General features: G+C 33.5%; 2 protein-coding genes across 3 annotated transcripts; one reads left to right on the forward strand and one right to left on the reverse strand.

The window, feature by feature from the left end:
- The first annotated feature begins 2,850 nt into the window (after positions 1-2,850).
- On the forward strand, positions 2,851-6,810 carry LOC108484424 (probable serine/threonine-protein kinase WNK4). Of its 2 annotated transcripts, none has more exons than XM_053024278.1 (7): positions 2,851-3,525; positions 4,143-4,439; positions 4,537-4,760; positions 4,847-5,004; positions 5,098-5,392; positions 5,490-5,801; positions 6,020-6,810. In XM_053024278.1, exons 2-7 carry the CDS (start codon positions 4,183-4,185, stop codon positions 6,466-6,468), a joined length of 1,695 nt encoding a protein of 564 aa, XP_052880238.1. In that variant the 5' UTR covers positions 2,851-3,525; positions 4,143-4,182; the 3' UTR covers positions 6,469-6,810. The 2 variants fall into 2 exon arrangements, with proteins under 2 accessions (XP_052880238.1, XP_017643689.1); XM_017788200.2 differs by having other exon boundaries at positions 2,854-3,525; positions 4,174-4,439.
- Positions 6,811-10,756: 3,946 nt separating this feature from the next.
- Positions 10,757-11,953, reverse strand: LOC108485242 (transcription repressor OFP4). Its single transcript, XM_017789075.2, has one exon. The coding sequence runs from the start codon at positions 11,747-11,749 to the stop codon at positions 10,796-10,798; it is 954 nt and encodes a 317-aa protein (XP_017644564.1). The 5' UTR covers positions 11,750-11,953; the 3' UTR covers positions 10,757-10,795.
- Positions 11,954-13,603: the final 1,650 nt, after the last annotated feature.

Raw genomic sequence — 13,603 nt, forward strand, 5'->3', positions numbered from 1 at the left:
TATCATGGCGAATGCTCCTCTTAAACTATTGTTCATCTAGATTTAGCATGAAACAACAATCATCACCCTTGTTAGTTACCCTAGCGAAAAACTCACTTATTCAAAACCAAGATTTCAACATGGGTTACCTAAAGAACTTGATAACTAGTTCAAATTTCATCCATCTAACTTACTAATCAAATGTGTACAACATTTCCACCATCTTCTTTAACATCTACCATGGCGAACGTTCATATCACCATAATTTTTCAAAGATTTGGCATGGTTAAATAAGGGCTTAGAATCTAGCTTAAAACCATGCTAAGATTTAAAGAGCTAACTTGAATTCTTACCTTAATTTCCAGCTCAAGGTGGCTGAATTTCTTCCTCTTTTCCTCTTCTACACGGCTAAGAAGAACCAAAGTATGAAGCCTTTTCCTTCTCCCTTTTTTTTTTCGGTCATGCATGAGAATGATGGACACATTTTTTTTTCTTTGTTTTCTTCCTTTAATTTTCATTAGTTTATTTCCCATGCTTCTTTTTTTATTCCTCCTTACATAATCCATTAGCTAGACATGTTTGAAACATGTTTCCCTTGCCCATAACTTGTCATGGCGGCCACTTATCCAAAATAAATGGAGTATTTGACATGCAACTCCATTTATTTTACTTCATTCTTTATTAACCTCTTAAAATAGCCACATATATTTAAATCCCTTCACATGAGTCCTTTTCTTTCAATTCACAATCAAATTAACTAAATCAAAGAATTCAAAATTCACACATGTATTTTCACATATTCTAGACAATAAATATTACGTTTGAACATGTCGGTGACTCGGTTTAGCGGTCCCGAAACCACTTCCCGACTAGGGTTAAATTAGGGATGTCACAATATGTATTTAGAAAATTAATTCATACTAGTAAATAAAAACATCTAAGATATAGTATAACTTAAGAAATGAAGAAACTCATTATAATTTCCTGAAAAATTAACTGAGAATCTTCAATTTTGATGGAAATCTACTTCAGAATTCGCTTCAATAGTGTTTTTTTGAGTTATTTTCTTAAATATTCTATGATGACTCCCTCCTATCTTCTTATTTTTGTGATATAAAACTCTAAAAATTGCGTTTTTCTGCTATTTGGAGTGCAATTTGAGAAATCGACATTACCTGCCACATGGCCGTGTAGCAGCCCGTGTGGATCACACGGCCGTGTGTCCAGGCCATATGGAATGATCCAACCTCTGTGACCCTTGTATCTTTCTCCAATTTTCTAGTTTTCGCTTCTTTTGTTCCTAAATGCTCTTCTAAATATAAAAATATGAATTTAAATGATTAAAAGCATAAAATTCACCATTAACTTCGAATAATCACCCAAAAATATATTACGAATGAGACTAAAATATGTTACTTTTAGCACTTAGATTTTAATATTGTTGGTGCTATGGAAAGATTAAAATTTGTTGAAGGTGTGTGGAGTTTGTGATTAAAGAATTCTAAACCCGAAAGAAAGGAATAGGAAAATGTTGGTGGATAAAGCCTGATATGGGTTGGGTAAATACAGATGGGGCTTTTGATTTAGTTACAAGAGATGCAGGCGTAGGGGTTGTGGTGAGAAATTGCAATGGTGAGATGATTAATGGTTTTGGCTGTCTTGTTAATGTGAGTTCTGCAGTGATGTCTGAATTTAGAGCTTGTGAGCAGGGTGTGCAATTGGCTTTATGGAACAAATACGAAAAAGTGGTTTTTGAGACTGATTCTTTGGAAGTGTTCAAATTTGTATACTTCAAGAATCAAAATGTTTCGTGGTGTGTTAAAGTGGTTGCTGCTAACATTGTTGATCGTCTTAAACTTGTTCCTAAGTATAGATTGCCTTCCATTTTACGAGGAGCCAATATGGCAGCTGATTGGGTTGCGACTCAATTCAAACGGAAGATATGTCCAGAGAATTGGCTTTCACAGCCACCATCTTCTTTTATCAATGTGCTTAGTGGAGATGGACTACCGGCTCCACCCTAAGTGTTTTGTTTTGCTTGTATTTGGGGGAATTTGAGTTTCTGCTTGAGGTGGTTCTCATGTATTCCTTCCAGGATTATTGGTTTTTTTTTTCTTTTGTTTACTGTTTGTACTCTCATGGGTTGGTTTATTTTCTTTTTAATAAAAGTTTACACACAAAAATCTTGTAGTACATAGCTACGGCTAGTCAGGAAATGGCTAAAGTCAAAGGTTGACATACTGATACAAATTAAGTGGAATCCTATCGCTTGAGAAATGCGAGTTGGAAATCTTCTTTTTTGTTCAATATGCGAATGGGAATTGGAGTGTTGCTCCAGAGAAGGAAAAAAAAAGAATTAATGTAAAGTAACGTGCCTAATTTAAATTTGATGCCATCCACCTCCTTGCTGGTTTTAAGTTTTTCTCATCCATATATCATCTCTTTGTAGGACCTGCCTTAATTTCTAATCACAAAATCATTGTTTCCCTGCCTGCCTTCGTCTTCTTCTCATCTATAATTTCCTTGTATTAATTGCCTTTATTTTGCACATATTTATCATATTTATTTTCGTTGATATATTAATTTTAATTTAGTGTAATTATATATAATAGATTAACATAAAATGATGTTAATTTAATAATATTATTAATAATTTATAAAAATTGAACTAAATTAAAATTTTAAATATAAAATTACACTAAATTAAAATTTATGTATAATATTACATATTAAATAAAAAAATATTTTTAATATTTATGTAAAGAAATTATTCATCAAAGTATTGATAGTATAGTCTTTCTTTCTTTTTGGGATTCTCTCTCATCATCCTCCACACAAATTGTTAATATTGCTGCTACTAACAAAGTGTAGCCACAGATATTCGGACCCATGCATCGATATTGCTCAGTCAAATCAATCTCATCTTTCTCTCCCACAATTAAATATTTGATTGAATGTCAAAAAGTATTCCTTCACTTACCAATATCGCTACAATTCTTGCACTAGATACCCATTTCTCTAAGGAACACCAACCTTTTTATCTTAATTTCTTCATCATCAATTCCTGTTCGTGTCAACCTGGATCAAATGTTAGTTTCTCACGTGCAATAGTGAAAATGGCGTTGTCTTTTTCATGCTAAACTAACGTATTATTGGCTACTCCAGCCAGCCAGCCCAGAGCCATCACCTCTCTTTCTCTCTATTTTGGCTGCTTCTTCTTCTTTTCTTCTGTTGATAGGATTCTTTTGGCTTCTTTAATTTGGTGTCTTCTCTTCTCTTGTCTCCTCTCCCCTCCTCTTACAAATATCCACCCCCCCCCCCCATCTTTTTAACTAAAATAATACATATCCTTTTTCTCCCACTTCCAACCTGCCAATATCTATATACACCTTTATTATAAACAAGATACATATTACTTGCTTTTAGTTAATTTCAATTTTCTTGTACGTCTGGCTAGCTTGCACAAACATGATGCGTAAAAAGCAGTTCGATGAAGCCAAGGATCATGATTACGTTGAAACTGATCCTTCTGGACGATATGGTCGGGTAAGTAATTGCAAATTCTCATCTTAATTTCCTCTACTTTTTTTCCCGACATGCTTCTTGCTGAATTTCACAGGCATTTTTCATGTGAAAAGATTTATTTTTCTTTTAGCCTTATAAGAAGTTTATATCGAATAAAATTAAACTGCAAAAGAACGGGGGCGGGGGAGCGTGATTTAATTTACAAATCCGTGGATGCTTATGATCGAATTCGCATCAGATTGTTTTCCGAATTTTAATTTGTTAAACTAGTCTTTTGGGGGCGGGTGGTCAACACTAATTGGTAGCTATCACTAGCACGACTCTTCCAGCAAGTTGATGGCCCATGACTATGAGTGGATTAGCATTTTTAAAATAGAAAAATTATCAAAATGGATTACATTAAAATAGAGTTATTGAAGGTCATTTAATATTCAATTATTAATTTCGCTGTTAGCATCAGACAACTTTACATTATAATATAAATTAAATTAGAACAAAAAAAAAAGACTACTAATAATAACAATTGTGGAAGCAACTAATGCACGTGGAATTTGATCATTTACTCGAGGGTTTCACAAAAAAAAAAAAAGTAGAGAGGAAAATGTTGTTAATTCCTGGTTGGACATTGATTTGACCAGTCTATTGGTGTTTCCAAAATGCATCCATTAGTTTGAAGAAATGCTGGGGAAAGGTGCAATGAAAACAGTGCATAAAGCAATCGATGAGGTGCTGGGAATGGAGGTGGCGTGGAACCAGGTAAAACTGAATGAGGTGCTCCGATCGCCAGAGGATTTGCAGAGGCTGTACTCAGAAGTTCACCTCCTCAGCACCCTCAATAATGATTCTATCATAAGATTCCACTCCTCCTGGATCGATGTTCATCGCAAGACCTTCAATTTCATAACTGAAATGTTCACTTCGGGATCTCTCAGAGAGTACTGCTCTTTCTTACTCTTCTTCTACTCCTACCTCTTCAACACAAGTAAATAAACCACTAATTGATGATGAGATTGCTGTCAACCAAATCTGCAGATACAGGAAGAAATATAAACGGGTGGACATCCGCGCCATTAAGAATTGGGCTCGCCAAATACTGCAGGGTCTTGTATATCTGCATGCTCATGACCCTCCAGTTATTCACAGAGACCTTAAGTGTGACAACATTTTTGTTAATGGCCATCTTGGGCAAGTTAAGATTGGCGATTTAGGGCTTGCAGCCATTCTCCGAGGATCCAAATCAGCCCACAGTGTTATAGGTACCCACCGTTTCCTTATTCCATGCTTGCTTGCTATATGTAGGTATGCTACCTCTAGAGTGTTTGACTCCAATGTCCATCGATAGGCACTCCAGAGTTCATGGCACCAGAATTATACGAAGAGGATTACAATCAACTCGTTGATGTCTACTCTTTTGGCATGTGTGTGTTAGAGATGCTTACATCCGAATATCCATATAGTGAATGTGCCAATCCAGCTCAAATTTACAAGAAAGTGACCTCGGTATGGTCCAGTTTCAATGGCAGTATTAGATTTAATAGGTCGATCTCACTTAATCGGAGTTTGACTGACATGCATGCCACTTCCTTTGTTCAGGGGAAGCTACCAGGGGCATTCTACCAGATTCAAGACTTGGATGCACAGAGATTTATTGGCAAATGTCTAGTAAATGCTTCTAACAGACTATCAGCGGAACAACTATTGCTTGACCCATTTCTCGCTAAGGATGAAGCGACGAGGCTTGGGAGTCCAAAGCTCTTTCTAAATCAAAGTGAAATCGAGAAATTGCACCTCAACGATAATCCACCCAGAACAGACATGACCATCACTGGGAAGCTTAATCCTGAAGATGATACCATCTTCCTTAAAGTTCAGATTGCAGATACAGAGGGTATGAGATCAGGCCCTATTTTTTCGAGTTACTAACATATCCAATTGTTTGAAAAAAAGTAGTGAATCATTCTAATCCACACGGCCTTGTGTTGCAGGATCTACTAGGAACATCTACTTTCCCTTTGATATTGTGGAAGATACGCCATTGGATGTGGCAACTGAAATGGTGAAGGAGCTTGAGATAACCGATTGGGATCCACTTGAAATTGCAGAAATGATTGATGGTGAAATTTCAGCTCTAGTCCCACAATGGAAAAAATCAGACCTCCCTAGACATCAAGCCCATAATACATATAACTACCAGGTAGATGATGATGATGGGTGTCATCATCCGTTTTACTCTTTCTCCTCCTGTTCTTCATCCCAAATGTCTGTCTTGATGTCACATGGCTGCGATTGGCTTCGAGGTACGATTCTAGTGTATATATTGTTTGTCAATCCATATATGTTTGTTGCACTAATGTTTAGGTTTTCCTTCCTAGACTGAGTTATATTATCCATGGGGTTGCAAGCTATTCTTTGTCTTGTCACTTTCGGTATCACATAATTATTTACTTAAACTGGCCTTAGAATTAAGCAAAATAATAAATAAAAAAGAGAAATCATTGTCAGATTGTTATCGCAGATGATGATACCAGCTCTCAGAGCTCTTCGCACTCAGGAATATATTCCAACTTTAGTTACTTGTCCGGAGATGACCCCAATCCTGATATGAGCCCTACAACAACAGCACGCAAACATGTCAGCTCAAGAATTCACAACTCGACAAGATTTTGGCATGGAGAAAGTTCAAGAAGCGGGCTGTCAATAGGTAGTAACAAGGCTTTGGAATCACATGCAGCTTGTAGTTCAAAACATACGAGATTGTTGATGGGCAATCGAAAGCTAACAAGGAATCGATCGCTAGTAGATATTAGGAGCCAACTACTTCACCGATCATTAGTGGAAGAGGTGAGTAAGAGACGGTTGTTTAAGACTGTTGGAGCTGTGGAGGATATTGGGTTTCAGTCACCTTGTGAGGTTCCTACCAAAAGGACACAGAGGACTTCAGGGAAGAACCGCATAAAATCCTAGGCCTAGCTCTCCACTCCCACCAGTTTTACACGTCAATGCTCCACTCACTGCCTTTCTTTTAATTTCATCACCCAGGGATGGACGACTGCATCAAGTACACCCCGAGTTTTGCCTTAAGAAGACATAATTAAGGGATTAATTGAGTCGTGTATATTGGCTATACGATTAGCTAGTGTTGCTCCAATCACACTATATACTATTATCTTTGATTACAGAGTGCTTTGGGTAAAAATTGAGACATTTTCCAGCGTAAAGTTATAAGATATATGATTAGGGAGTGTTGGATGTAATGATAATGTATATTGTATTTTTAAAAGGAGGATGCAAGTTCTAACTTTGAAATTGACATTGTTCACAGGGACAATCACAATCATCGATTATGAACATTAAAATAGACCTGTAGAATATCAAAAAATAAAAATCTACTCCAAAATTAATAAACTCAAATATAAAATTTTAATTAATTTAGATTTCAAATTAATATATAAATTTTTGCTTTTAAGTATGTTAAAAATAAAATAATTTAATTTAATTAAAATATAGTTTGTTAAGTCATTAACTTTTACAAATTTAAATTGATTTTTTACAAAATTTATAAAATTTTCAATATTTAATAATTTATAGATAAAATTATACTAAATAAATGTATAAAGAATAATTATGTAAAATTTTAAAATTTTACAAATGCTATTATTATAAATGATAACTTTTATTTTAATAATATAATTATTTTTAACATACAAATATTATAAAACTAAAAGCTATTAGCATTTACTATTTGAATATTTTGGTTTTATATTAAGGAAAAATCATTTCATTAAATTAAAATTAGGATAAAAAGAGAAAATGAGGAGAACTTAAACCCAAGCTAATAGGCTTACCCAATATAGTTAATCCTATATCCCCTCATTTTCGCCTAAATTATGATTGCAACCGGACATTAAATTTTTCATAACAGGAGGACAAATAACAAATTTAGAGTATTTACATGGTCAAAAGTTGTTGTTACCTAAAAATGAGTGTTTTATGAGCATTCCTACATATCCAATGAAGATAAAGAATTAAACGAAGAACTATGGGAAAGAACCGCGGTTATCGGTTTCAAAAATGATATCCTCCGCATGCAAAGAACAAAGCCATGGGAGTGCCTCTCGAGCAGCTATAACTTCAGCTATAAAAGGGTCGAACTTGCCTTTCTTAAAACCAAATATGCACTTAACGAACTGACTCGAATCAATCCACACAATGGCCGCCCAACCAACAGCCCCATCATTCATAAAAATGACCCCATCAATATAGCATTTAAGCTTACCAATCGGTGGTTTACGCCATTGTACATCATCAACCACATTCATCTGTGGCAGGATTGCCTGAACCTCATGAACGATGCGAGCAGCCAGCTAACCGTGAAGATAACCATTAGCATGCTGCTTGATACACCCCTGTTGGCATTTGATGCTTCCATAAAGCGGCATTTCTATTAAACCATATGCTTCTTATGCTATATAAGATTTTTTCTCCACGTGCCATTTGTTGATCCATAACAACCATATATGTTATTTAAGATATGAGTGAAAAAACTGTATAAGAGTTTCTTTGGTTTGATGTCATGAGTTAAAGGTATGATCAAGTCCCTTAGGGAGATTAAAAACAAGGCCCAAATCAAAATTACCATAGTAAATGATAACTAAAGGTTTTAGGATTATTTAATTATTTTTAGAAAAATGTTTAATAATTGATCAATAAATGGTTATTTAATTATAGTTTCAGATAACATTAATTTGCATCACTATTTATATCTTATGAAATCAAAAGAAATAAAAAAATAGTCATTGTTAGTAAAATTTTAATTTTCTCAAACAATATTAAAAATACATGATAAATATTCGATTCTATATCTATAAAATAAATATTGAAAAATGTATGAATTGTAAATATATTTGATTCGAGACTTAATTTGTCAAATTTTCCCATGCTCTCATGTTTCGGTTTGAAACATTATTATTTGATATATTATGTTATTTTCTCGCATAAATATTCTTTAAAGTTTTAAAATTAATTACGTTGTATAAATATGTAATTTTATGATTTAATTTAAAGTTTAATTCATTAATACTTAAAAATAGAGTGAAGATAATGATGATAATCTATTTCAAAATTAATAAAATTTAAATCAGTTCTTTGAATTTCAATTAATAAAATTTCTCTAGTTAAGTATGTTAAAAATGAAATAAACTAATTTAATTAAAATATAGTTAGTTAACGTCATTAAATTCTAAAAGTTTTAATTGATTTTTTGAATAAAAATGGTAGCTAGAGAATAATTTCTAACATTTTATAATTTATGGATAAATTTATACTAAATGAAGAGATAATTATATATAATTTTAAAATTCTAGAAAAGCTATTAATATAAATGATATATTTTTAATTTTAATAACATGATTAAACATTTAAGTTTGAAATTATAATAAATTTGTTAATTATTAAAAAGAATTGTATAAAATAAAGTTAAATGGTTGACAACGTAACAACCTACTTCATAATTATAATTGTATAACGTTAAAAACCAAAATTTTTGTCGCATTATATTTTTAATTATAATTTAAATTTTAAAATTATGTTAATTCACAATTTAGTCAATGTTTTAAATCATTTTAAACTAAAAGTTTCAAAAATTAATAAAATATTTAAGTAAAACTAATTAATATATTACGAATAATTGAAAATTACAGTGATATTTTAGTAAGTAATGAAAAATATAGTAGTTAATTCAAAACAAAGTTGTAAATTATTATAGATAAGAGAATAATTATAAAATTCACCATTAAATTTTCAAAATTTGCTCAAGCTATTAATAAGAATAATATATTCTATACATTTACAAAAGGGATCATTATAATATCAATTAGTGGTCTTAATTTACTGATGTTGAAAGAAGAGAAAATTATTGTTAAATAAATAAATATAATGCTCCTTTGAGTACTTGTTATCCAGCTAATCAAACACACACTTGAGGCTGGGAATGGAATGAGATCAGCATGGGAACACACTGTTCCAAAGTGGCAGGTTTAACCACAGGTAGAAAGAGGGTGAAAACTGAATTCGGAGCTCCCAAGTCCCAATATAGTTATATATGCTAATATCTGCTGCCTTACAGACAAGGTGGCCTCTACCCTGCCCATTATGCTAAAGGCAAGCTAACGTGGAATTACTGCCTTGGCGTCTGGTGAGTGTCTATTGTCTAAACTTCTTTCAGCTTTAATATATAGCATAATAATTAATAATGAAGGATTAACTTTAGACAAGATTGGAGGCCTAAATTGCAATTCTAGCTGTCTAAACTTTTCGAGTCTATTAATTTCTTTTACAACTTGACAGCATATTTAATTTGTGATGTAGACCTCTATATATACTTCTTCGAAAAGAGCTTTCAATCTTATGTATGCCGAAATGGCAGATCCAACCAATATGGAACTTCCTAAGCCAACTTCGACGGAGCAGAGCATATATAAATAAATATTCCAACCCTTTACCCCACATTCCTCATTTATTAATTTCCAATTGTATACAGAATACCAGTAAGAGTCGCATTCATGCAAAAGCAATCATGCTTGTCTAGTAAAAGCCAAGCAATCATATTGATGACGCTCTTCAGGCTTACTTGATAATATAAGTAACAATCTCCTTTTGCTTTTCCTTTTCCTTTTTGGACCTTGTTTTGTTTTACTCGTCTCACTCACAAATCCGCTTAATTAAGTTGTTTGCTGACCCAAATATCTCATTGTTAATTTCTACTGTTTGCTTCATCCTCTTGCTACTACAAACGAGTTATCACTTAATTCTTACAAGATTTACTCTATAAATTTCTTAACTGCTTAGCCTATTATATATTTATATCAGAGTGCTCAAGTCAAAGGTTCTTTCCATTTACTCATCGGGCTTAAAAATTTGACCTTTCTGACTCCTCCTAGATATTTCATATTATACAAAATATTTTCCACCTGTTTCATGATATTAAGAAACTTTTATCATGCTTAATAATCATGGTCTTACAATATTATGATATTTTTCATTATTATTATCCAACAAGTGGCTTCTTGTGTTATAATTATGCTCCGCGACAAAAAGGATCACAGAATGCACAGAGCATTCATCGACTCCATAGTACAAGAGTGTATGCTAGAACAGTGTTCACTCCCGCCCATCCGGAAACTTACTATAAGAATTCATGATAAGAAAAGATATTCGACATAAATAAATAAAAAATGAGAAAAAAAATAAAAGCTGAAAACAGACCAAGTCAAAACATTTATTTCTGGGAATTTTACAAGCGTAGGTTAGTCATATCAAACCAGATTTGCTCGAATGCTTTAATGATAAGATCGTGGTATTGATTAGAATTAAGAGAAAGATAACAAGCAAGAAGATCTTCTAGTTCCTTTGAACTCCGAATATTATTCTCCACAATCATCTCAACCATAGAATCCCTGAAGTCTCTCTGTGGATCCAGCGAAGACTTGACGACTGCAAGACTTTCTGCAATGCTCCTATTCCTAAACTTTAAGTACCTACAAGGTGACATGCTCTTTCGCGCATAAGCAGCTTGAATCTTCTTGCTTGCAATTTTTGGAGAATTGGCCCGAAGCTTTATTCCAGAAGTACCAAGTGACTTTCTCACCAGAGGACTACTTCTGGGAGATGAGCTCCTCATCAACTTGGTGCATTCATCTGCCTTGTGATTGGACTTTGGTAGCTTTGTCAATATTGGAGGAAGCTCAAGTTCAGATATTGCGTCGAATTTGCTTGTGTTATGCATGTCGATGATGATATCAGTAGTGGAAGAACTAAGTTGACAATTGTAAGAAGTGGAGGGTGGAGGAGCCAAAAATTCATCATCCTCTGAGTCGGATGATTCAGGGTAACTCTCAAATGGAGAAAGAGAATAGTGATGAGCAGAGTTGTTAAGTATGGGTATGGTATGGCGGCTGAAACCAGCAGACGCAGATGAGATGGCTCTGGGAGAAGGCTTGTAAACTGTTCTTCTTCTGTCTCTTCTCTTCAATGATTTTCTTGGTGGATCGCCGGAGGCTTCGACATGTAATCTGGCAGCTTTGAAAGGTTCCGAGGTGAAGTGCCTAGGCTTGGAATTGTGGTGTGTTTGTGATGTGGGAAGTTTCTTTTGCTTGCTGTGATGTGTTCGGGTTTTGTTCATGTCTTTGAGCTTGTAAAACCAGGCATTTGGTATCATATCTGAGAACCTGAACCTGTAATTACCCATCTGAGACTTGGATAATACAACTCTTTCTTTGTCACTTCACCACACTACTTGGACAATGGACACCCCTCCAATTCTCTGCATCTTTCACACTTGCTTTCTGCTTTCTTTCCTCTCTATTTAATACTAAAGCCTTTTTCTGCCCTCAAGCATAATTTAATAATAATAATAATAAGCTTACAGCTATCCAAAGGGTACAAAAATAGTCTGCCCAATTATTATGCCTCTCTTTGTGCCCGTTTATAATTTATTCACACTGGAATTTTTTTTTAAGAAAAAGTAATTTATCCCTTGAGACAACCAAAGTTTACATTCAGAGAAGAGACACCCTTAATTCTTAGCGGTACAAAGCAAAGGAACGAACCTAAGCCTCCTTTCTAAAATATAGTGGCAAGTGAAAACAATGCCTACCTCAATGTACTCAAAACTAAATTACAACAAGTCTATTAGGATCTTCTTCTTTTTTTGGATAAATGTGCTTTTATTTACCCAGTAAGCAGAATTTTGCTACGAAAATTATAAAGAAAAACTAATGTTTACAAATATCTATCCTATACATTTGGAATTCCCCATGCTGTACGAAGCCTTCTATTACTTGATCACTCATTCACATTAACCCCCATATGCCTCATTCTCATTATCTCCTTTATTGTTCCTATAATTTCTTGCTCAGTGTTCCTCAAATTCATGAATTGTATACAGTTTTTCTCCTTTCATATCAGGTAAAGATGTGCACTCCATGCCAGTCTCAAAATAACAGTAATAAGCGCCCTTCAAAATTCATTGAATAAAACTTAGATTAATCTTCAACTAGAAAATCAGGCTCCATATATTAAAGAGAAAAAATAAAACTAGGAATGGTTATGTCTCCACCTCCCATAAATCTTAATCTAATAATGTTTATTAATAGGAAAAATAATATACTAGAGAAAATATAAAAAATTTTCTTAATTAAATAAAACGGAATTTTTCTAGGTTTCTTGGCAAATTCACACTAAACTTCCAAGTTATTTTCGAATGTCTCCCTAACACTTTTTTTTGCTCAGATCATGAAGTAATTTCAGTTAAATCTTTCAATTCCCTTCAAATCGGTATATTGTAATCTCAAAACAAAGGTCTGTAGTTCAAGTTATGACCAAAATATTGAAGTTGTGCTATGTTGAAAGTCCTAAATGCACAAAATTTTTGTCAAAAATAAACTTTAAGGTCACTTTTTTACAATTATTCCCTAAATAAAATATAAATATAAATAATAGAGAAATATCACAAATAAATAGAGAAATTAAGCACTTATCATAACACAATTCAAAGCAATTTGTTTCAATAAATTGCCAACTTCCAATTGGCACTTAGTAGGCCATTTCAAAAACTTGCCTCAACAGTCTTCTCCTTAGCAAATCAGGAAGCTAATCGTCAGAACAACTATAGCTCCCCCTCTTCACAAGCCTTATTCTAACATATTTAACTTAAAGCATAATTAAGTCAATCAGCCATTAATGTTCTTTTCTAGAATTTACATCAATAATCAAAATACTATAATTATATCTAAGTAGGTTGTGGAGAAGTAAATATGCACCAAAGCAAAGTGAACCAAATACCAATAATATTCATAAATTTTTCACTTTTACAAAAAAAGAATGAAAAACAAAAAAGCAGCAAAACAGCTCCCATTAGTAGGCGTAGCAAAATAAAACTTAGCATCAACATCACTCCAACCTTTACCGAACCAACGTCGTGACTTCAAGGGTGAAATGTAGTGACTTTGAAAACAATGATTTGATGTCGCTACCTCAAATAGGGAACGTCCCGACACCAAACGCAGGCTTGCAATTCTTGCATTCTGCTTCCTACGTTGCG

Source organism: Gossypium arboreum, chromosome 13 (assembly GCF_025698485.1).
Source record: "Gossypium arboreum isolate Shixiya-1 chromosome 13, ASM2569848v2, whole genome shotgun sequence".
NCBI lineage: Eukaryota > Viridiplantae > Streptophyta > Magnoliopsida > Malvales > Malvaceae > Gossypium > Gossypium arboreum.

Bases quoted from the DNA above. Each gene is read 5' to 3' on its own strand.
- LOC108484424 (XM_017788200.2), top strand. From the start codon at position 3,448: ATGATGCGTAAAAAGCAGTTCGATGAAGCCAAGGATCATGATTACGTT. The intron at 3,526-4,173 runs GTAAGTAATTGC...TGCATCCATTAG, and splicing joins CTTCTGGACGATATGGTCGG to TTTGAAGAAATGCTGGGGAA. The intron at 5,005-5,097 runs GTATGGTCCAGT...TCCTTTGTTCAG, and splicing joins TTTACAAGAAAGTGACCTCG to GGGAAGCTACCAGGGGCATT.
- LOC108485242 (XM_017789075.2), bottom strand. From the start codon at position 11,749: ATGGGTAATTACAGGTTCAGGTTCTCAGATATGATACCAAATGCCTGG.